Source organism: Budorcas taxicolor, chromosome 15 (assembly GCF_023091745.1).
Source record: "Budorcas taxicolor isolate Tak-1 chromosome 15, Takin1.1, whole genome shotgun sequence".
NCBI classification, from domain to species: Eukaryota; Metazoa; Chordata; class Mammalia; order Artiodactyla; family Bovidae; genus Budorcas; species Budorcas taxicolor.
The window spans coordinates 24,555,723-24,579,973 of record NC_068924.1 but is presented as its reverse complement, the minus strand read 5'-3'; the positions used below and the strand labels follow the sequence as shown (position 1 = coordinate 24,579,973).

The following is a 24,251-nucleotide window of genomic DNA, read 5'->3' as shown; positions in this document are numbered from 1 at the left end:
CCAATTTACATCCCTACCAACCATGTAGGAAGCTTCCCTTTTTTCCACATTCTCACCAACATTTATAATTTGAGGACTTTTTGATGATAGCCGTTCTGCCAAGTTGGAGGTGATATTGTGATTCTGATTTACATTTCCCTAGTGATTAGTAATGTTAAGTATCTTTTCATGTACTCATTGGTCATCTGCATTTCCTCTTTGGAAAAATATTTATTCAGTTCTTCTGTCCATTTTTTAAGAGAGTTGTTTGTTTTCTTTGATGTTGCGTTCCATGAGCTGCTTATATATGTTGGATATTAATCACTTATTGGTCATATCAATTGCAAATATTTTCTCCCATTCAGTAGGTTGCCTTCTCATTTAATCAATGGTTTTCTTTGCTGTGCAAAAGCCTTTAAGTTTAATTAGATCCCATTTGTTTATTTGTGCTTTTATTTCCTTTATTTTAGGGGAAGGAGCCACAAAAAAAAAAAAAAAAAAAACATTGCTTTATGTCAAGAGTGTTCTGTCTGTGTTTTCCTCTAGTAGTTTTATAGTATCTGGTCTTATATTTAGGTCTTTAATCTATTTTGAGTTTATTTTTGTATATGGTATTAGAGAATCTTCTAATTTAATTTTTTTACATGTAACTGTTCAGTTTTCCCAGCACCACTCATTGAAGAGACTGTCTTTTCTCCACTATATATTCTTACCTCCTTTGTCACAGATTAATTGGCTATAGCATGTGGATTTATTTCTGGGCTGTCTATCCTATCCTACTGATCCATGTCTGTTTTGTGCTGGTACCATACTGTTTTGATTACTATAGCTTTGCAGTGTCATCTGAAGTCAGGGAGTCACCACTTTTGTCAAAGAGTGTTAGGTGCATAGCAGTCACTCTGAACTTCAGATAATTTTCCACAATACCTGAAAATGGAAGAGAGTTCTGTTCCCAAATGGAAGACCATCTGTTACTAGTTAATCTGGGGTTGCGGTGAACGGCCTACCCCTATATCTTCCTCAGCGTCAACCTTTCCCCTCTGTCAGCATGGCTGAGCTGCAGTCTGTGCCCTCCACCATTACACTGTGACGTGGAGTCCGACGTCAAGCTCTCACTTCCGGAACCTTGAGACTTCTTGATATTGCATCTTCTATCCTCCTTCCAGGCGCAAGGACTCTCCCTCTGTACTTGGGTCCCATGGACATGAGACTTCCCACCTTTCAGTGTGGGCTCCTCAGCAGTGAGGTGCATCTTGTTTGATTTCCGAGGCCACGGCAGCCACTTCTCTAGCTTCTGGCTCAGTAGTCATGACATGTTCCCTGGACATCTGCTCTTTGCTTTGCATAATCCTGGACTGTCTACCCAGTTTGCTTGGGCTCCTTTAGACCCCGGGCAAGGTAAAACTACTCTTACCCTACTCACTCCTCCCAACAAACTGACGCTTTCCTGGGCTATGCTTTATTGTATGAACTCATGGCTCCATGTTCCTACCTCTGACCAAGTTCTCATATTCTGACTCCTCATTTAGACCCTTAAATGCAGGGGAAAGGAAACTATTCAAAGATGATGAGGAAACTACATACTCACTGCAAAAAGAGCAATATATTGTGCTCACACCAGGTTTTTGAGCAAATTAAAAGGTGGTACAAAAAAAAAAAAAGAGAGACATTTCTTTGAAGCATAATGGAAAATAGACATATGAACCCCAGGATCTACCTGAACTTTGTTCTACTGTATGTGTTGGAGACCTGATGAGTATTGGAAAGGGCTCTGAATCAGAGGTTAATGTGGCAGGAATCCTGGCCTCAGCTCTGTTTCAAAGCTCGTTAGATGACCTAGACAAATCACTTAGACTCTCCTGACTGAGCTTCCCTCAGGTCAAACATATCTATTATACCAACCTCAGGTTAACATTAAATATCAATATTGATGTGACTAAAACAAATTAAAATCCATACATCTACATGTCTCAGAGAAAGCTGGGAACGTGGATGGTTACTGGCACCAGGCTCCTATGGAGAAGCCAAATCAGATTGTCTGTAAATATTTATCTCTTATTAAAGGCTTTATCTCTAGGAAAGAAGTGAGCAACCTGGACCCAGTCACACAAGGTTAAAACAATGTTTTCAAGTCATTATGCAAAGACATAAGAAGTATTGTTAAGGCCAGTTTCACAGAGTGGGATCAAGGATGTTGGGAGGATTATCAAAATCCTGAAGATCCTTGTGAAACAGGTCTTGATTTCTTGTTTATACATATAACTGAAAGGATAGAGTAGATTTTTAAAGAGGTTTAACTTCCTGGGTGTGACAGCATAAATGAAAGGGTAGAGGGGTCCACAGTGTGATCGGCTACTGCTTCTATGAGCACCGGTGCATTTGTCCTGGGCACCTGCTCCTTCTGACACCATTTCTATCGGTTCAAGAATACAAATCCCAGGGACTTCCCTGGTGGTCCAGTGGCTAAGACTCTGCGCTCCCAATGCAGGGGCTCAGGTTCAGTCTTTGGTCAGTGAACTAGATCCCACCATGCAACGAAGAGTTTGCATGCCACAACTGAAAGGTCCTGTGTGCTGCAACTAAGACGCAACACAGCCGAACAAGTAAGTAAATATTAGATTTTAAAAAGGAATACAAATCCCAGATGGATTCAAACCCATGACTGTAAGCTGTCACTCTGTTGGTCTGAGAGTGAGTCAGTATCATTGTCTTGCCTGTGTTGTGTGTGAGGTTCTTTCAAATTTATTCAGCAAATTTTATTGAGTACCTATTCTGTACTAGATAATATACACTTGAATCCTGGCAGCTGGATCTTGATGACAAGGCTCAGATGCAGACTAGGTGGTTCAGCTTTCCAGGGATGACTATTCATTCAAACTTCCAGACTCATTCACATTTTTTGTTGGATATTTATTGTACACTTACTAAGATTAGACTAATCAAGTCTAAGAACATGAAAACTGTCTCATCTAAGCATACTGAGAATTTCATTGCTCCTCCCCACCTCTGAGTGAACTGAGAACTGTAGTTGCGCTCCACATACTTCCTTAAGGTGGAGCTGGCAAATCACTTTACCTGAACCGAGAAGAGGGCTACGGATCTAAGCTCAAAGCATGCAGACTGCAACGTATACCTGTGATTTGTCTTGGCACAGAGGAGAGGTACCCCAGTAATACACCGGTGGCTTCAGAACAAAGCTTTACAACAGTAGTTCCTGTGTATGGAGTTATGCAAAGTCTTCAAATTGAAGGTATGAAAATATTTGCAAAATTGGGGAGGTGAGGGAAAGGGGCAACATTTATTCTTGGGTGCAGAAACTTCTAACCTCTGTGTTTTAACTGGGTATTAGGGTAGGAGTTGCTTCAAGGGGAGAAAAAATTTTGAGACAAGGAAAATTTTCAAAGGGCAGTGTTTAAGCCAAGTGATATGAAAAGACAACTTGAAATTCCAGGGCAAAGACAGAAATGAAGATGTAACCATAGGAAAACACTGAGAAAGCCTAAAACATTTCAGAGAGAAATCTGAATTTTACAATAGATCTTCTCAAGCTTGAGGGGTGCTAAAAAGGCTAGTAAGACAAGAAAGGGGGAACCTACTAGCACATTAGTAAAAAGGAAGCTAGAAAAAATCAAGTACTTTAAAATGGCCACAAAATAACGCGATTATCAGTCAGTATTTATTGGGATGTTTTTGGTTTTTTTTAAACTTTTTATTTTTACTTTATTTTACTTTACAATACTGTATTGGTTTTGCCATACATTGACATGAATCCACCACGGGTGTGCATGCTATCCCAAACATGAACCCCCCTCCCACCTCCCTCCCCATAACATCCCTCTGGGTCATGTTTTATGTCTGTTCTTTGTTCTTACGGGAAGAGAACAGGAAGCCTGTTAGATGACATATAGCCTGGAAACGCCCCCTAACAATGAGCACACTTGCGGCCATCAAATTCTTAGTTCCTCAATTTTTAGACTCCAAGATGGGCTCCGTTCTCAGAATAGTGCTTCTCTGGAAGGTACAAGCTGATAAACAAAGGAAGCAGGGACACAGCAAGAGCAGCGGGAGGACCAAGTTTCCATTCTGGATGTAACGTCTGAGGAAAAAAGAATCAGGAGAACTTTTCCAGTATTTCTGCATTTCTTTTCTGGTGCTGTGTATTTGGGCCTGTTTTTGCCTTGTCTCTTTCAGGATCCTGATCATGACAATGAGAATAGCCAATCACAAGTCACTGTTGATATTGGTGTTTATCTTAGCCTCTTGGATCACTTTTGCAGTTATCCAAAACTCCACGAAGGTAGGAATTGCTTTCTTTGTATGTTTCACAAAACTATATTTCTATGTGACACTTCACTCGTTCTAGAAAAGTCCAAACAAGCAGACCTTTAGAGTCTAGAAGAGGAGTTTCAACTTTTAAGAACTACTTGATAATCATCATGCAATATGGGAGAGGATAATGTTGTGTGTGTGTGTGTGTGTGTGTGTGTGTGTGTGTGTGTGTGTGATCTACACTCACACTCTTCATCCCTTATATCTGCGTTGCAACTGTCTCCTCCTAAGATTTAGCTTGTCTTTACCCCTTCTCTAAGGAAATTCTGTGGAGCAGAAAATGGCAACCCACTTCAGTATTCTTGCCTGGAAAATTCCATGGAGAGAGGAGCCTAGTGGGCTACAGTCCACCAGGTTGCAAAGAGCTGGACACAACTGAGCGTACATGCACAAGGAACTTCTGAACAACAGAATATTTTCAGGTGTATATATTAAAATTTATTTGTTTTTTTCACTGTTAATGCTTTTTAAGTACTAATAAACCTTTCCCTATACCTGTGTCAAATTGTTAATCTAAATATTCTACTTACAGTTTTAAAGGTTGCTTTATTTAGACACTGAACCCTTAATGTACCTGGATTTTTTTGGCTGATTCTGCTTTTATTTCTGTATGGATAACCACTTTTTCCAGCTTTTTCCATTTTGTAATCCTTTCTTTCCAAGCTGATATATCAGGTCATTTTTATTGTATATCAAAAATTTTAATAAGTACAGGTCCCTCTGTGGGTTCTTTGTTTTATTCCATTGATCAGTTTGGCTTTCCTGTATCAATAACGCATGGCTGTAATTAACAGAGCTTCATAATTAGTTTTGAAAACTTGGAGGTCAAGTTATCCTTGCTTAACCTACTTTAGGAGGTTTTCAGCCGGTCTTGGCCTTCCCTCTTACATGTTTTGGAATCAGTCTGTCAAATTTAGTGAAAAATTCTACTTAAATTATATGTGCATTACATTAGCCATATAGATCAAATTGAGAAAACTGACATGTTTATAATACTATTGTGCTATTTATTAACATGTCATGTCTCTCCACCTACATAGATCTTCTTCAACATCTTTCACTAAATTTTATAACTTTTGCATTCAGGTCTTAAGCATCTTTGGTTAGATTGACACCTTGGTACGTCATTAATTATTTTCTTGCTATTGTAATGACTGTTCTTTTAAACACATTGTCTAATTGCTTGCTGCTGGAATAAAGGAATCCTACTGATTTTGCATAAGGAACAGTAGGGTCTTACTTTCCAAGATCTCAAAAGACTTACTAATTCGTAGATCCAATATCATCTAAATCTCTCTGAGGCCAGAAAGTATGCTTGTTCTAAAGCTTTGTTTTTATTTTTGTATTAATTCTGTTCCTTCCCTTGGATGTCTTCCCTTTGCTGAAGTTGACAATACCTCTCTCTCAGAGTTGCTTTTATTTTTTGACCAAGCTGTCAGTTCCACAACCAGGAACTTGGAACCTGCGCCCCCTGCAGTTAAAGTGCAGAGTTTTAACCACTGGACAGCCAGGGAATTCCCTCTCATGAATTACCTTTGATGAAAGTTTTTGCTGATTCTCGGTTGTGTGCATTCTTACACCTGAAGCTCTGCGGTGGCCAGTCCGGACTGCCATTATCTGTTTCCTCCAGCATGTGTGTGGCATAAGTGCTCCCTGTTTGTCTAAAGTGTTGCCAGGCACACTGGGTCCCACTGACCTCCCCAACTTAAATATCTATAGTTTTTATTCTCATGAGAGTACAGAATTCCCTGTTTCTAGCTGCCTGGCCCAGCACAGCTGGGGAAATAGGAAGGTATCAACCTGTGTGGTTTGTCCTCCTATGGGCCTCCCCTCAACCCCTCCTACTGCAGTTACCAACCTTCTCCATGCTGGCAATGTCCCTGGAGAGACTTCCTTCTTTACAGAAGCCTCACCTATATGCACTGGCAGCCATGGGCTCTTCCTTGATCTAATCTCATCTGCCTTTCAGTTTTCAGGAGATTGCTTGTAAGTTCTGGTCCATATAAGGTTATTTCTTCCTATTTCCCAGAATAGTTAGAAAATTGTTAAGTTCTTTTCTGCCATTTATATGATCTTATGGTGGGAAAGCAAGGCTAGGAAAGAAAGGTAAAGTGTTAGTCACTCAGTCGTATCTGACTCTTTGCGACCCTGTGGACTGTAGCCCACTAGGCTCCTCTGTCCATGGGATTCTCCAGCCAAGGATACTGGAGTGGGTTACTATATCCTTCTCCAGGGGGTCTTCCCAACCCAGGTATTGAACCCAGTCTCTGACATTGCAGGCAGATTCTTACCATCTGAGCCACCAGGAAGCCCAGTCAAGGTTATAACATGTGCTTATTCCTTCCCCTTGAATCAGAATTTTCCTGTTGTTTTTCTACCAAAAGAGTTTGCGCAGAGAATATTATTTTACTCCACTGAAATCACTTACGATTTTCACATGAAGTTGTAGCAATTTAAAAATGTCTGGTAATGTGCTGTGATAGTTAAAAAATGTTACCATAATAATGTTCTTCAGATCCTCTAGGTACTTGGTCATTTTTTAATTTTGTTCCTATAGCATCTGCTGAGAGAGATTTGTCTAATTGTTAATTATAATTGTGGCTTTTTCTACTTTTCCCTTTAGTTCTGACAGGTTTTGTTTCCCATATAAACACATGTCGATGTAGGCATGTGCACGTTTAAGGTTGTTATGGTTTTGGACAAACTGACCCTCTTATCTCTCTAGAATGTCCATCCTTATGCCTGGTGATACGCTTTGCCTTGAAGTCTACTTTACCATTACTAGCAGCTTTTTTATGCTTTAATGACACACTGTGTTTTTCTTATCCTTTCACTTTCAGCCTATAGGCATCTTAATACTTAACCTACATTCCTCATAGATAGCAAGTAGTTGGGTCTTGCTGTTTTATCTCTGCATTTAAAAAAAAAATTTAACACTCCATTTATTAGAAATCATTCTAGTAAAACTGTTTTTCTAGAATGCATTACTAATCACATAGCTGGAACTATAACAGCTGCACCATTTTATAAATGAATTATCTCAAATACTGAAACATTGATCACAAATTTACTAAACAAAAATTCTTCCAAAATTTGATAATACCATAAATTTTAATGCCAAACTATAACTTTTAATACCAAAATATTTTAAATATTTCAAAATACATACAAACGAATGCATTGATAACAAAACATTATTTTATGCATACATACTGTCTTTTAAAAATCTGTAAACTCTACTATATTCCAAAGCAGTATGATTATCTCTGCCCTTTAATGAAGTGTTCAGTATACCTACTTTTAATGAAATGATTAATATGAGTGGATTTAGGTCCACCATTTTGCTACTTATTTTCTGTTTGGCCATTCTGATTTTTATTCCTCTGTTCCCCATTTCCTTCCTTCCTTTGGATTGATTTTTTTTTTTTTAGTATGTCCTTTTAGTTTCTCTATTATTTTTATAGCTCTAAGTTTTTTTTAAGTGGTTTCTCTAGAAATTACAATGCATATTCTTAAGTTTTAGAGTTAATATTGCGCTACTTCACATAATCTGTAATAACTTTTTAATAATTTATTCCCATTTACTCCCCAACTCATTCATTATGCTATAGTTGTTATAATATTACAAAATTGTAGTTTTTAAATAATTATATGCATTTTAAAGAAATTAGAAGAGAAACACATAGTATTTTATGTTAACCCATGTATTTACCATTTCTGGGGCTTTTCATTCCTACCTGAAGACCTATGTGTCACTTTTGGTATAATTTCACTTCATGGTGAAGAAACTCAGTTGGCACTTTTTTATTATGCAAATTCAGCGTAGCTCCTTCTTTCGCATTTCAGCTCTCCTCTGGCGTCTGTCAGTTTGTGGTCACTCTCCAATGCTCTTAAAAGAGATTTGCAGTGGGGGGGCGGAGGGGAGTATCTAGAATTTATCATTGTTACCTACAGGAAAGTTAGTCCAATACAAGCTGCTGCTGCTGCTGCTAAGTCGCTTCAGTCGTGTCCAACTCTGTGCGACCCCATAGACGGCAGCCCACTGGGCTCCCCCGTCCCTGGGATTCTCCAGGCAAGAACACTGGAGTGCCAATACAAGCTACTCTGCCTTTATTGGAAATTCAGAGGTATTACTATGATTCACTGAGTTCTCAGAAGTAGAATTATTGGTAAATGCAGTGAACATTGTTAAAGGTCTTACTATATGCTATAGACCTGTTTTCCAGACATGTGGTGCCAATTTGCACCTAAACCAGCAGTGAAAGAGAATTCTAGCCTTACTGCATATTCACAACACTGGGCAGCTCAGATGTATGTAGGCATGTGTATATATATATATATATACATATATATAATTTTTCTCATTTATTTAGTCGGCTGTGCTGGGTCTTAGTTGCAGTGTGTGAGATCTTTTAGTTGCAGAATGTGAACTCCTTAGTTGTGGCATGTGGGATCTAGTTCCCTGACCGGGGATTGAACCCAGGCCCTCTGCACTGGGAGCATGGAATCTTGGCCAGTAGACCACCAGAGAAGTCCCTGGGTAGCTCATTTACAGAGATACTTGCCTGGGATTAAAATTCGACTCTCTTGTTGACTAACTGTGCAGGTTTGGCTAAATTTCTTAACTTTTAGGTGAACCAGTTTCATCATCTGAAAATTGGGTCATAAAAATAAATACCTCACATATTATTGTGAGGATTAATGAGCTAGCAAGTGAAAAGCATTTAGAATGGTACCTGGCACATCCTGGTTACTAATACCATCTCTGTAATTTAAGAAATAAAAATGTTTTTATTTCTAAAAAATCAGAACATGTCAAATAATAAAAAGTAAAAATGTTAACCACAGTAACCTAGTCCAACACAAGATACTCTGCCTTTATTGGAAATTCAGAGCTATTACTGGGAAGATTTATACCAAACAGTGTCCTTTACAGAATTATAAGTAACAGAGAAAAGCTGAATACAATAAATATCTAAAAATATAGGAATAGGTGAAATATTAAACTATGTCCATAGGCTGGAATATTATTTGGACATAAGGTGGAAAGGTTTTAATGACACTATTTTTAATCAAAATTAATTGGTAAATATTCAGTGTGTTCACAATCACGTGAAATGGTTATACAGGATGAGAGGAAAACCACCAAAATGATTAAGAGTGGTTTCTGTAATCATGACTGATTTTTATTTTCTATCGAGTTGTGGCATTCTCTCACTTTTAATAATGTCAGTGTTATTTTATGATGAGAAAATAAATATAGAAAGTAGCCTATGTCTCTTATGTCCTGTTAGCTAAAACAGTAATCTGAGAATTACTAGTAAATACCACAGACTGTTTAATCAAAGTATAAAAAGTGAAATAGAAAAAAACAGATAATTGTATATTACATAAAATCTCCACGCTTCTTGAAGATTTTCTTAAAGATTTATTTAAATGACTGAACTCTAATTTTAAGATAAAAATAAAAGAACAATAAACATCTGTTCTCTGCTATGCAGTTTAAAAGCATTTTCTCATTTGGTCTTCACAATTGCCCAATGAAAGTATATTTTATGATCATCACTTTAAGAAAGAAGATCCTTTGCAGTAGAATGGCTCACCCAAAATAGATTAGCCAGTGATGGAAATTCCCTGGCAGTCCAGTGGTTAGGACCTGGTGCTTTCACTGACAAAAGCCCAGGAGTTCAATCCCAGGTTGGGGAACAATCTCACAAGCTGTGTGGTGTAACAAAACAACAACAAAAACAGCACTTTCAACAGCCAGTGAAAAGTGAAGTTTCACCACCAGCTTTAAGGAAAATCATTTTTCTTATGAAACATGGGTGATAATGTAATCTCAATATCATTTTATTTTTAATTTTTCTACCACTCATCATTTGATAAAAGAGACGTTGACTAACCTACCATAATTATCACATTAAATAGGCACACTTTCCGTGTTCTCTATTGTATTCCTTGTCATTCAGTTACGGACTGTGCTCAAGTTGCCCTTTTCCCTCCATCACTGGAATTTCGTCATGAAAACACATCCTGAACCACCACTGAATCCAGCAGTTTCACCAACAGAGACTGAGCTGAGGATAAAGAGGATCGTGGAGAAACTAGACCAGCTGATCCCACCCAGACCCTTCACCAACGTGAGCTCCACCACCAGCGCCACACACAGCAGAGCCACCCTCCTCAGCCCTCGAGACACATACTGCAGGGGGGACCGGCTGGACGTCTTGCTGGAGGCGAGGGACCACCTGGGACGCAGGAAGGAATACGGTGGGGACTTCCTCAGGGCCAGGATGTCCTCCCCAGCCCTGAAAGCGGGTGCTTCTGGAAAGGTGACAGACTTCAACAATGGCACCTACCTTGTGAGCTTCACCCTGTTCTGGGAGGGCCAGGTGTCCCTGTCTGTCCTGCTCATCCACCCCAGTGAAGGGGTGTCGGCTCTCTGGAGGGCCAGGAACCAAGGCTACGACAGGGTGATCTTCACAGGCCAGTTTAACAGAGGCACCTCCCAAGTCAGTACTGACTGTGCCCTGGTTTTAAATTCAAGTGCTGAACTGTGTGAATACCTGGACACCCGAGACCGAGAAGCCTTCTACTGCTTGAAGCCTCCAAACGTTCCCTGTGCTGCACTCACCCACATGCACTCCAAAAATAAGGACGTGTCTTATCTTAGCAAACAAGAAAGAAGTCTCTTTGAAAGGTAAATAATTATTTCTGGAGACTATCTGGGTAAATACAGTAATGATTTGGCCTATCTGTTGATCCAAAGGAAATAGCTATTAATTAATTGTGTATTAATATATCAACTTTGGGACTCTATGAAGAGCCATTTTAGAAAAGATATGTGAATTCATCTGGGGACAGTGCCCACTCTCCAGTCATCCCTAAATATTTTGGATATTTAACCCTTATCATTGAAACAACGACAAAAAAAATGACTAGAATAAAAATTAAAAGAGAAGAAATATACATGTGTGAATATGCCTAGGTGCTAATATATTCTTTCTGAATCACAAAATTTACCTTGTACACCTTCTGGGGATCTGTACTCCCTGAATTAATAGGCCAAGAAATGGAAATTTAATAAATGGCCTGGAACTGTGGCCAAAATAGTCAGTTATTATCATAAGAAATAACTGAAACAATGGGTAATGTGACTTCTTATGTTTCCTGATCTTGGGCCACTTGCCAATTAATTTTTATATTTGTCTCTTTAAGGTCAAATGTGGGTGTAGAGATGATGGCAAAGTTCGATGCCATTACTGTCTCCAAATGTAACTGTAAGTCCTCCCTTTGTGTGACTGATGGCTGGGGCTTCCCAAGTGGCTCAGCAGTAAAGAATCCACCTGCCAATGCAGGAGACACGGGTTCGATCCCTGGGTCAGGAAGATCCCCTGGAGTAGGAAATGGCAACCCACTCCAGTATTCTTGCCTGGAGAGTTCCATGAACAGAGGAACCTGGTGGGCTACAGTCCATGGGGTCACACAGAGACGGACACTACTGTGCGATTGAGCACACACACACTTAGCACTCATCCCATTTAAAGGGTTTTTCCTTCCTCAGAACTTGTTCACTACTACCAATCATATGTTACTCTGCTCATCAGGCTTGTCTGTGGTGGGCCAAGACACCAATCACCTAAGTGAATAAATGACTGGAATCCTAAACCTGATTTATAACCCTCATCATCAACCTCATCAGTATCTATCAGGCAACGGATTACTTGCCCATCAGATGCAACAACATTCAAATGTCAAAACTCTCTCCCAGTTTGCACCTAGGTCTTACCTCCCCCAACCACCACCATTAGCACTTCCCGCATCACTACAAGCACAATAATCACCATCTAGAAGGCAATGGCACCCCACTCCAGTACTCTTGCCTGGAAAATCCCATGGACAGAGGAGCCTGGTGGGCTTCGGTCCATGGGGTTGCTAAGAGTTGGACACGACTGAATGACTTCACATTGACTTTTCACTTTCCTGCATTGGAGAAGGAAATGGCAACCCACTCCAGTGTTCTTGCCTGGAGAATCCCAAGGATGGGGGAGCCTGGTGGGCTGCCGTCTATGGGGTTGCACAGAGTCGGACACGACTGAAGCGACTTAGCAGCAGCAGCAGCAGCAGCAGCAGAGGTTTCTAACCTGCCATCTATAATTCAGTTCATTCCTATTTCCCCCTCCTGGTCTTTGCCATCTTTCAAACCGTTTGAACATATAAAATAGCTCTTCCACACTTTTATTAATTTCTCTTCAATTTCTTTGGCTCAAAGTGTTAGTTGCTCAGTTGAGTCCGACTTTTTGCAACCCCATGGGCTGTAGCCCACCAGGTTCCTCTGTCCTTAGAATTCCCCAGGCAAGAATGCTAGAGTGAGTTGCTATTTCCTACTCTAGGAGATCTTCTTGACCAAGGGATCAAACTCGGGTCCCCTGTATTGCAGGCAGATTCTTTTATGATCTAGCCACTAGGGAACATCGAAATCCCTATCGAAAATGATTTAATGCAGGAACTTTTGTGTCCCTTAAGTTCAGTATCAACAGCTTGCTAATTGCTACTAAACTCATTGACGCTGAAGTGTGTTTATGTATCTACAGATGGAAATGGCATTTTTCACCCAGGATACACAAGTTACTTATGCCAGTTATTAAAATATTAAACCACTTCCTTTGGGTGGTGAATAATCACAGCCCCAAGACTGCCAAGGATAAACACTTCAGTCCGTCATATTCCCAGATTCTTCAGAAACCTGGGACTAATGGTCAATACCCAGCCTATCCCGGATTCCCACGAGTCTGCTCCAGCCTACAGCCATATCCATGTGGACTGTCCAGGACTCAAACCAAATTAATTGTTAGTTTTTTTATATCTCCTTGCACTTAGAGCATTAACAGTTTGATGGTGGCGTTTAAGACACTGTGACAGTGTGTGATAAACTTTGAGGTAAATTGGGCTAAATGACAAGATAATTGAGTTTTCACTACTAAGAAAGAATTGATGTCTTTTCTTTCATAAGAAGGCAAACAAATACTTAAATTTTACCCAGAAGGCCTTTTTCTCTGGGAGAAAACATGTTATCTATAATGAACATTAATGAGTTATCACTTATAAAATTCTTATCAGAGAAAATTTTTTTCTGAAAACTAACTATTCCGTCAAGAGAATGATGCTTCAATAAGGTTTTTCCTCCACTCTCACACCTAAAAAAGACAGTTGGTTCTTATTAAATACTCATGGATAAAGTGATACTTTAGAAGACTCTATCTTGTTGATTCTTTAGCAGAAAAGACAGTTCCAGTGAAAGGGCAATGCAAGTTTGGAATGGCATCCACAATTCCCAGTGGACATGTCTGGAAAGACACGTGGAATCCTGTCTCCTGTAGTTTGGCTGCAATTGAAATGAAAGAATGCCTGAGAGGAAAATTTATATATCTATTGGGAGATTCCACGATCCGCCAGTGGATGGAATACTTCAAAAGCAGGATCAACAGTATGTCTCTGTCTGAGCTTTTACTCACATCCCTTTCAGAAACTTCTTTTTCATTTCAAGGGGAGAAAGGAATATGGAGAATGCCTCTTTCATATTTCTTAATCACAGCACATCAACACTTTTCACAAGGTATTATCTTCTCTTTATAAGAATCCATTTATTGACTAGAAAGGAGCCAGGATAGAAAAACGTTTACTTCATTCCTATTTCTGCAGAATTCACACTTCAGTATTTACCCAGGATACTCAGAAAATCACGCACAAAGCTGACAATAAGAAGATAGTATACTACCCACCTTCTACAGACGGCATGATGATTATGGGTGTGGCTTCTACATCCAGATGTCCTGGGATCAAAATAGGGCCTCTACTGTCCTATCTGATAGCCTTGGGCAGGTTACATCACTAGGATTTTGTCCTTAGTTTCCTCATCTGTAAAATGGAGATGAAAACAGTACCCACTTGGTAAAAATGAAGTACTATACACAACATATTTAGAATACGGCTGGCTACATAGTTAGCTCTCTTTGGTGTGAGCTGTCATCAAGATGACTGTTTCACAGAAGGACAGATGCTACAGTTGAGGTAATAGCTTCATATCAGGTAGGCATAATAGTTAAACACAGGGGCTTAGGAGCTTAACAAACCTAGACTATGACCCTGGACATACAGCTTATTTTCCACATCAGTGAACTAAAAATAGCAACAGCATCTGGTGATGGTTATGAAGATTAAATGAAGTAATGGTTATAAAATATTTAACACATAGTGAGGCACATAGCAAGGCACTTAGTAAGTGCCCAGAAAACAATAGCTCTTGCCCTATTATCATTGTTCATATTAGAATTGGGGCTAGAAGCCTAGTCCAGTTGCTCCTTTAACTAAACAAAGAATGCATCAATAATTCAGAATCCACTAGTAGATCTTAGCACTGTTATCTGGAAAACTGTCACTGCCAGCCCTCTGTATTCTGGGCCCTAGCTCTTACCACTGGGGACAGTGTAGCTTTAGCGTGGCTCCCCACTGGCCTTCCTAACATGAGGCCACTCTTGTGATCTCCAACTCAGAGAGTAAGCTGATTCATTCAGTAAAAAGGGAACATCAGTAGGACCTTGAACCCCCTGCAACACAAGGGGAGAGTTTTTTCTTTTTATTGGAGAATACTAGCGTTACAATATTGTGTTATTTTCTGCTGTGCAGCAAAGTGAATCAGCTGTATACGTATCCCCTCTTTTTTGGATTTGCTTCCCACTTAGTCCACCACACAGCACTGAGTTCTATAGGAACCATAGGATAGTTCCCTGTACTATACATTAGGCTCTCATTAGTTATCTGTTTTATATATCGCAGTGTATGTATGTCAATTCCAGTCTCAAAGGGGAGAGTTTTAAGCTGTGACCCCTGGTAAATGACAAATCTCCTCCAGATCTCAGTTTCCTCATCTATAAAATTTAGGATCTAGTGACAACTTCTAGCAGCACATTCTGCAATGGTGGGGTCAGGGTGGGCTCTTAGATTTTGACAGTATTGAATTATTGACTTACCTACTTTCTTGACTGACCTTTGAAGCTCTGATAACAAAACATCTGTTACATGTATTGTCAAAAGTTAAATTGTGTGGTTATTGTGTGCTTTAGAAAATGAAATTGAAATATGTTAGAAACAGAATGAAGAAAAAATTCTGCCATTTTCTTCCACCCAACCCTCCAGCATCACCATTTTCAAACCTCACTGGGTTAAGACTTTAAGTGTAGCCCTTTACTTCTAAGTTGGTACATATTACAAAGCATTAATAATCATTTCCCACACATTTTCCTCAGATGTTCTAGCTACAAAGAAACTGGCCTTGATAGTCTAATTAATATAGTGAAAAACAAAGCGACTTCATTTTCTTCCATTCATATTATACTTTTAAAAAGTTTTAAGACTGGGTAGATTACTTTCATAAGAATTAGGAGGAAGTTCAAGTTTAAGGTACAGAGTCTGTTACTTACTAGTTGTACAATCTTGGCAGGTCATTTCATCTTTTGGTTTTCTTTTCCAGAAGATGGCAATTATATATATAGGGTTTCCCTGGTAGCTCAGTTGGTAAAGAATCTGCCTGCAATGCAGGAGACCCAGGTTCAATCCCTGGGTGGGGAAGATTCCCTGGAGAAGGAAATGGCAACCCATTCTTGCCTGGAAAATCCCATGGACAGAGCAGCCTGGCAGGCTACAGTCCATGGGGTAGCCAAGAGTCAGACAGGACTTACCAACTAAATCACCGCCACCATGCATATATACGGAGCTTTGAAGTAAATAAACATATCAGTCCTAATAAATGTTTTGTAAATTATTAAGTCCTTCACGAATGAATAGCAGTAATATTGTTATAGATGATGTATTCAATACCACTTCACGCTTATGTAAAAGAAACACAGAAGTATAGAATACAATTCCAGTCTTAAGTGAACTTACAAAGAACTTGGGGAAGTAGGTTTACTTGTATTTTGAAATTTATAGACATCAACTGGCACCTTTCTCTATCTTCAAAGGAGCTTAGTCTATAGTTAACAAAGTGTCAAAACTAATATCCATGAAAGTGACTCCATCATTTTCCACTGAAGTGACATCGATGCTCGCTATCAGCAGTCCATTTGGTTCTACATGGCTCTACAGAGGGGCAGATATAATTTATTTGTATAACACTTTTTGTTGCTCAATAATTTTCAAACTGGTCTCTCATTTAAGCCTATAATAAATTAGTCAGGATTAACATTTAATTATAAACATCATAATTTTTCTTCTATTTTTATGAACTTCATAACTTTATTCTGCTTTTATTTTGGGATTTCCCATTTGTCATCAGCCCTGAAGTCAGTGGATCTGCACGAATCTGGAAAATTTCAAAAGCAACTTGCTGTGGACTTGAACAAGAATATCAATATCCAGTGGCAAAAACATGGTTATCCCTTGATTGGATCATTGACCTATTCAGTCAAAGAGATTGAGTACCTCGCCCAGGTTATTGACAGAATTGGAGGAGAAAGAAATACTATCATTGTTATTTCTCTGGGCCAACACTTCAGACCCTTTCCCATTGACGTTTTTATCCGAAGGGCCCTCAACGTCCATGATGCACTTCAACGCCTTCTTCTGAGAAGTCCAGACACTGTGGTTATCATCAAGGAAGAGAACATCAGGGAGATGAATGCTGATGTGGAGAGATTTAGTGACTTTCACGGTTATATCCAGTATCTTGCCTTGAAGGATATTTTCCAGGATCTCAATGTGGGCATTATTGATGCTTGGGATATCACAATTGCATATGGCACAAATAACGTCCACCCACCCCAGTCTGTAGTCAGAAATCAGATTAATATACTGTTAAACTTTATTTGCTAGATAACACATATCTCTGAAATTTATTCAGTTAACTAAAAACATCTATTAAGTGTTTGCTATCATGCCAGATGCTGTTGGCTCTGAACTCTCAATTAGCAAGAGAAAATCTGCACTATGGCTGATTTATTAACCGGCAATTCAGCCAAATCTGTTATTTCTCATTTGGGCTTCTACTTACAAATAAACACAAAAACACTTACGAAAAGGAGCTACCCTTCTTGATCAGAGTCAGACCACTTTTCACAAACAGGAAGTCAAGACGCCTAACAGTTAAAAGCTCTCTCTGATTAATGGAAATTCCAGCAATAAAGTTATTATAAGATAAATATTTGGAGAAAGCAGTCTCATTTCCTTATCCCTCATAGCTCAGTTGGTAAAGAATCTGTCTGCAGTGCAGGAGAACAAGGTTCAATCCCTGGGGCGGGAAGATTCCCTGGAGAAGGAAATGGCAACCCACTCCAGTATTCTTGCCTGGAAAATCCCATGGGCAGAGGAGCCTGGCAGGTTACAGTCCATGGGGTCACAAGAGTTGGACACGACTTAGCGACTAAACCACCACCATCACCAAAACAAGTTCAAGATGATTTCCGGGACTTCCTTGGCAGTCCAGTGGTTAAGACTCTGCATTTCCAATGCAGGGGACATGGGTTCAGTTCCTGGTTGGGGAACTAAGATCCCACAAGCCGTGAGGCATGGCAAAAAAAAAAAAAAAAAGGATGACTTCCAAGAAGAAGGGCGATTTCTTTGGTGGCTCAGTAGTAAAGAATCCACCTGCCAATGCAGGAGACACTGGAGACACAGGTTCAAGCCCTGGGTCAGGAAGATCCCCTGGAGAAGGAGGTGACAACTTCTCCAATATTCTTGCCTGGGAAATCCCATGGACAGAGAAGTCTGGCAGGCTGCAGTCTATGGGGTCAAAAAGGAGTCAGACAGGACTTAGTGACTAAATAGCAATGAGCAGAAGAGCAGTCTTATGAGGCCATGTTCCAGAGGAACAGAGGAACTGCACATTTTGAAGTAAAGTCTCTGACTTTTCTCTCCCTAGAGGGACTCCCCTGCTAGGAATTAACCTATCCTATAGAATCTATCCTTCAGAAATACAGGATAAAACAGTCAAAGGCACAGTGCTCTAGGATTCAGGGAGCTGGGCTTCAGGCCTTTCACTGACAATACGTTTATAACTTTGGATAAGTCACTTCAGCACCCTGGGCTCAGTTTCTCAAATGAAGGGATTAATATGAGATTTGTGATGTTCAAACCTTTCTCTGTACAGCTCTGGGAACCATAGGTGGTCTTCAGGTGCTACCTGGAAGGACAGGCTTTAGGAGAAGTGCTTGGTGAGCAGGGTACCAGCTTCTCCATGCCACTTCCATTGGAGCATCAGCCATTTTTACCAAGCTCTGTATTGGGCTTCTGGGTGGCCTTTGGTTTGAAAAAATTCCACTGCTTAAAATATGTTAGGAAACCATTATGGAGATAATCAACAACACTGACTTCTCTCACCTGTACATATAGGTTACTATTTCAATCACTCTCACCTGCATTTTAATAGGCCTTCCCAAAATTTGACCCAAGAAGAATGATACTGAATTCGGCTGGATAGAATTCAGAGAATTTCAGTTGAATAGGGCAATAAAATTACGACAAAGCAACTTGGTATTATATTCTTCCTTAATTTTTCCCTCTTAACCATGCCCCAGCCATCACTGGGCCCCTGACCTACTCTTGCTGCATCTAGGAAAAGACAATTATAATAGGAACATCTTAAATCCATTTATTCAGTTTCCTCCAGGAAAGGGATGATAATTTTTTTACTTGTTTGCCCATGAGCCACAATTCACAGCTCAGTGCACAGTAAACAGATGGTCAGAAATATTAAGTCTCTTATCATGTGCCAGGAACTATTCTAATCTTTAGGGATACACTAGCCAAAAGGCATGTGAATTCTCTGACATCAAAGAATCCTTATTGTAATAAAGGAAAAGATAAACAAAAAAAGATATTAAAAAATCCATAATACCATAGGAGTATGAACAAAGTATATGGTATACTACAAAGAAGTATAACAAAGTATATAACAGGGCAATATGACAGACAGTGACAGCGTGCTGGTGACGGAGACAACTAGTTAGAGCAGTTAGAAGAGGCAAGTCAGAGGAGAAGGCATTTCAAAATAATGCAAAGGAATGGAAACAGTGGTCTTTAAGGAAGAATGGCAAGTGCCAAAGCCTTGAAACATGATAGAGCTTGGCTTATTAGAAGACCATCATGTCTGGAGTATTGTCAGTGGAGGGAAAAGAAGTAAGAGAGGAAGGCACAGGCCAGGTCACATGTGGCCTCTGTAGCCTATGGCAAAGAGTTCAAATTCTATCCTAATTACAGTGGGCTTCCCAGGCAGTCCTAGTGGTAAAGAATCTACTGCCCATGCAGGAGATTCAAGAGATGCAGGTTCAATCCCTGGGTTGGGTTGGGAAGATCCCATAGAGTAGGAGATGGCACCCCACTCGAGTATTCTTGCCTGAAAAATTCCATGGGCAGAGGAGCGTGGAGGGCTACAGTCCACGGGGCCACAAAGAGTCAGACGTGACTGAGCGCTCCTAATTATAACGGGAAGGCAGTTGACGGGGGGAGAAAAGGAAGGAAGGAAAATAAGAGAGAGGGTGGGAAAGAGAGGAGGAAGAAAGGAACAAAGAGACGGAAAGAAGCAACGGGAGGGAAGGAGCGGGAAAGCAAGAGATACGGGGAGAGAGGGAAGAAAGAAAGAAAGGAAGGGAGGGAGGGAGTGCGGGACTGGCAACGCAACTCAGGCATCGCCACAGACTGCTGTAGTTGCCAAGGTCAGGATGAACAAGAGTTATGAAACTATGGAACTTTGGAACAGCATCTGTTTTCTTCTATTAATAAAATGACTTTCCATTACCACTCTCCAACTGGGTAAGGCTGGATAAGGGTCATTGAAGGTCTTGCTAAAAGGGCAGATTTTTTTAAAAAAGAACACAGAGTACTATCATTTTAGAAGAAGGACAAAAATAAGAAGGTGAACCACAGATTTTTTTTTTTTTTTTGAGAAAATAAAAAGGAGGAATATACGTTGTAATGTGTGAACCCTAAGAAGAAGTGTGAGCTCAGGATAAAGCGTTTGGAATGACACCTCTCAGAAGTTGGCACTTTCTGGGGAAATCCATGAAGGGTGAGCAGTTCTTGCCAAAATGAATCATTATAAACACAGAAGTAACTATTGCCATGTCTGCTTGATGTGTGACGGTCATTTCCTGTCTGAGATGATCACCCAGTCTGTTTATAGCACATGTTGATCTTCCAACAGAAGAAACAAGTAGAAATGACTGGCACACAGCCTCTTGGACAGAATGGACTCTTAGACAAGATAGATAAATATTCCTAAAGGAAACAAAGAGGTAAATATTTTCAAGGGAAATTATTATCATGAAGCAAGGATGTTAAAGAGCAGACTGAGAAGAAACTGAGACGATTAAGAATTACATGTATGAGGGTCTTTACAAGGAGGAGGTTTCAAAAAGTGGTATATTCCAAGTATCCACGGGTGCTGAATTCTTGAAGTTATAATCTCTCATGTCATTGTATCCTATGGATTCAGATAGGACATAGAAACCACACAGTGGGCTAAGCAGAGAAAATCTGATATAAAAAATTAATACACTCAGATAAACAAGTGACTAAGATAGAAGGAATTTTTTTCTGGTTCCTTTAGGGAAGAAGAAGGGTATCCAACGAAGGAGCAACTTGGAAGGGGCTCTCCCCAAGGCTGAAGGAGAAACTTCGAAGGGGCTTTTCCTGAGGCTGGAGTTCAGACCTTGCTGGGGAAGATGTAGTTCTGTCCAACAGGCAGCAGAAGATGACTGGTTTGTCCAGGTCACAGATCGTCTGCAATTTCTGGGCAAGCAGAATTGACCCTCTGTGGTGTGAGTGGGGTACAGGTGACCAGCAAGCAGGGGTGTGGACATGCAGAGCAGGACCAAGACAGCCAAGCGGCCCAGTGACCTGCAGAGGGAACCAGTGCCTGTGCAAGCAGGAAACTTCCACCAACAGGAAGCCACAAGGTATCATTCTCTACGTAGCAAAGGCCAGGGAAGGTTATCGCAGGGCCAGGACAAGCCTACAAGGTCACCAAGAAATGGTCTGGTTCTAGGAACAAGACAGGAAGCGCTCTACCGGAAGTCTCCACATCTACAACACACACACTCTGCACGGCCACCGAAAGAGGATAGCACCCTCCTCCCGCAGTGTCCCTCCAGTGCCCTCTACTGACAAAACTCGACAATGTGCTCACTGTTAGGAGAGATGCTTAGAAGAATTCTATCATCGCAATACACTATCATGCGGGCCTCCCTGGTGGCTCAGAGGGTAAAGCATCTGCCTACAATGCAGGAGACCTGGATTAGATCCCTGGGTCGGGAAGATCCTCTAGAGAAGGAAATGGCAACCCACTCCAGTACTCTTGCCTGGAAAGTCCCATGGAAGGAGGATCCTTGTAGACTACAGTCCATGGAGTCGCAAAGAGTCTGACATGACTCAGTGACTTGACTTCACTTCATCATGTGTTACATAGATAGCTAGTGGGAAGCTGCTGTATAGTACAGTGAGCTCAGATGGGGCCTGGAAGAGGCTCTCCCCAAGGCTGAAGGAGGAACTTGGAAGGGGCTCTCCCCAAGGCTGAGATGACCTAGAGGGGTGGGGTGGGGTGGGGTGGGGTGGGGTGGGGGTAACGGTGGGACAGAGGATCAAGAGGGAGGGGATATATGTACACATGTAGCTAGTTGACTTTATTGTACAGCAGAAATGAACACAACATTGTAAAGAAATTATACACCAATAAAAAATATATATTGAGGGGTGAATTTGGACCTGAGAGGCAATACATTGCTAACTGTCACAGTCATCAACCCACTCCTTTTTATTGGGCCATTTCCTTAGGAAACAAACACGTCCATGCTCTAGTAATAGCTATACTAGTTTGCATCTTAAAAAAAAATAGAAATTATACACATCTTCTGATATTACTTATCTCTTCAGAGATTGACACATATATCCTCTTCTCTTTCCATAAAACCTTCTTGAAAATGTCCTCAATAGCTCTTCTTCTCTGTTACAACACATCTGAGTTGGGCCCGTGTCTGACACTGCTAACCTATTTAGAATTAGGAAGATATGTAAAATGACATGGGCTTCCCCAGTGGCTCAGCAGTAAAGCATCCACTTGCAATGCAGGAGACATAAGAGATGTGGGTTCCACCCCTGGGTCCGAAAGGTCCCCTGGAGATGGGAATGGCAATCCGCTCCAGTATTCTTGCCTGGAACATGCCGTGGACAGAGGAGCTGGCAGGCTACAGCCCATGGAGTCACAGAAGGGGCAGACACGACGTAGCTACTAAATAACCACATAAATGATATGGCATGTGAGAGAGACATGTTTTCTTTTAGGACAAAGTAGCCATGATATGACAGAGAGCCTCCAGGATTCATCATATCTGCCCAAGTCCACAAGATTAGCACATCACAAAATATCTTGATGCTCTGACACAGAAATGAAGAATTTAGGGACCAAGATTGTATTTTTCATCTTTATCTACTGATGACTTCAGCTTTAAAAGAGAATACGGACATATCAGTTGTACTCTGTGTGTTGCCAGAGAAGATTTGCTCCTTTGGAACATAAGTGAAGTGAAGTCACTCAGTCGTGTCCGACTCTTTGGGACCCCCATGGACTGTAGCCTACCGGGCTCCTCAGTCCATGGGATTTTCCAGGCAAGAATACTGGAGTGGGGTGCCATTTTCTTCTCCAGGGGATCTTCCTGACCCAGGGATCAAACCCAGGTCTCCCACATTGTAGACAGACGCTTTACCGTCTGAACGTAAACAATGATATTAATACAAGAGTTTCCCGTAAAAGGCTTAACACACTTAGAGAAACAGGAAAGAATAAGATTTGATCCCTGACCAGAAAGAACTCGTAATAGAACTAACTTACAAATGAGATCAGGGTCTGCCAGCATAGCCTAACCTTCCATATCTCACAGTAAATCAAGCTCTAAAAGCAGCCCTTTTTCATGGGTTTCCCACTTCCAGAACCACATAAGGATCATATTGACTGTAATATATATTCCTGCCTTCACTTCATTGTGCAAACTATTGCTTTTAATGGAAAGAACAGCTTTCATAGCTTTCTCCAGTAAAGAAATCTCAGTCATCTTTCAAGTCCCAGATCCGTAGAGTTACACTCAGTCATTCCCTCTTCTGTACTCATAGCACCATTCTTACAGGGCTACCATGTTAGATTGTGTTAGAAATAATTCTGTATGTGTCTAATAACATACTGAAACTAAATCGTATATTTTCAATTCAGACCATACTGAAACGAAATCGTATATTTTATGAGGGCAGGGAATAATATCTTTATCACCTACGAACAATCCCAGATCTTCAGAGCTGACAGACTATATGTGGACTCCCAGTTATTTCCAAGTTTGCTACTGCAGACATGTCATACATAAGTGGGGCTAAATAAATAAACAAATGAGTGAATAAATAAGCACCCTATTTGACTCATTTGGGGAGAAGGCAATTTTTCAGGTAAATCTTTCATCAAGATAGAGAGAAGATGGATAAATGACAGAAAACATGATTCCCTCTCTTTTTGCCTTCATCCGTGTTATCTCTTGTACTGAAAATCTGCTATTTCTGTCCTGAACAATACTCCTCATAACAGAGCCCCTCTTTTCCAGGAGAATTGCAGCTTCCCACTTTATATCTTATGAGTGAAACTGTCAACCACATGATTCTGCCCCTCTGGACCGTACTCATCCAAAGGACTCTTCACCCTGCTAAGTGACTGGTCCTAGTAGAGTCTAAGACTTGTTGTTTTTGGTGTGACTTAATATAAATTTTGAAGAGATATGGGTGTCTCTCTCATTGTGAGAGCTTGAACACTGAAGATCATGTGTGGCTTAAGCCTCTTGGAAACACTTTGGAAAGGATCGGTCTGAGAACAGATCCAAGAAAAGAGAACAGTAGAGCCTAGAGGCTTAGAGAGCTTG

General features: G+C 40.5%; 1 protein-coding gene and 1 non-coding gene across 2 annotated transcripts in view; both read left to right on the top strand.

Moving 5' to 3' along the window:
• Window positions 1-17,433, top strand: part of NXPE4 (neurexophilin and PC-esterase domain family member 4) — a 60,477-nt gene extending 43,044 nt beyond the window's left edge. Inside the window, exons 2-7 of the mRNA XM_052652858.1 lie at window positions 3,134-3,229; window positions 4,171-4,276; window positions 10,278-11,008; window positions 11,527-11,588; window positions 13,586-13,795; window positions 16,643-17,433. Of these exons, the coding sequence (XP_052508818.1) occupies window positions 4,181-4,276; window positions 10,278-11,008; window positions 11,527-11,588; window positions 13,586-13,795; window positions 16,643-17,178 (1,635 nt within the window). The 5' untranslated portion in view covers window positions 3,134-3,229; window positions 4,171-4,180 and the 3' untranslated portion in view covers window positions 17,179-17,433. The remainder of the gene's footprint in view (window positions 1-3,133; window positions 3,230-4,170; window positions 4,277-10,277; window positions 11,009-11,526; window positions 11,589-13,585; window positions 13,796-16,642) is intronic.
• Window positions 15,865-15,936, top strand: TRNAC-GCA (transfer RNA cysteine (anticodon GCA)). The gene has a single exon. It is a non-coding gene; the product is annotated as a tRNA-Cys (tRNA).
• Window positions 17,434-24,251: the final 6,818 nt, after the last annotated feature.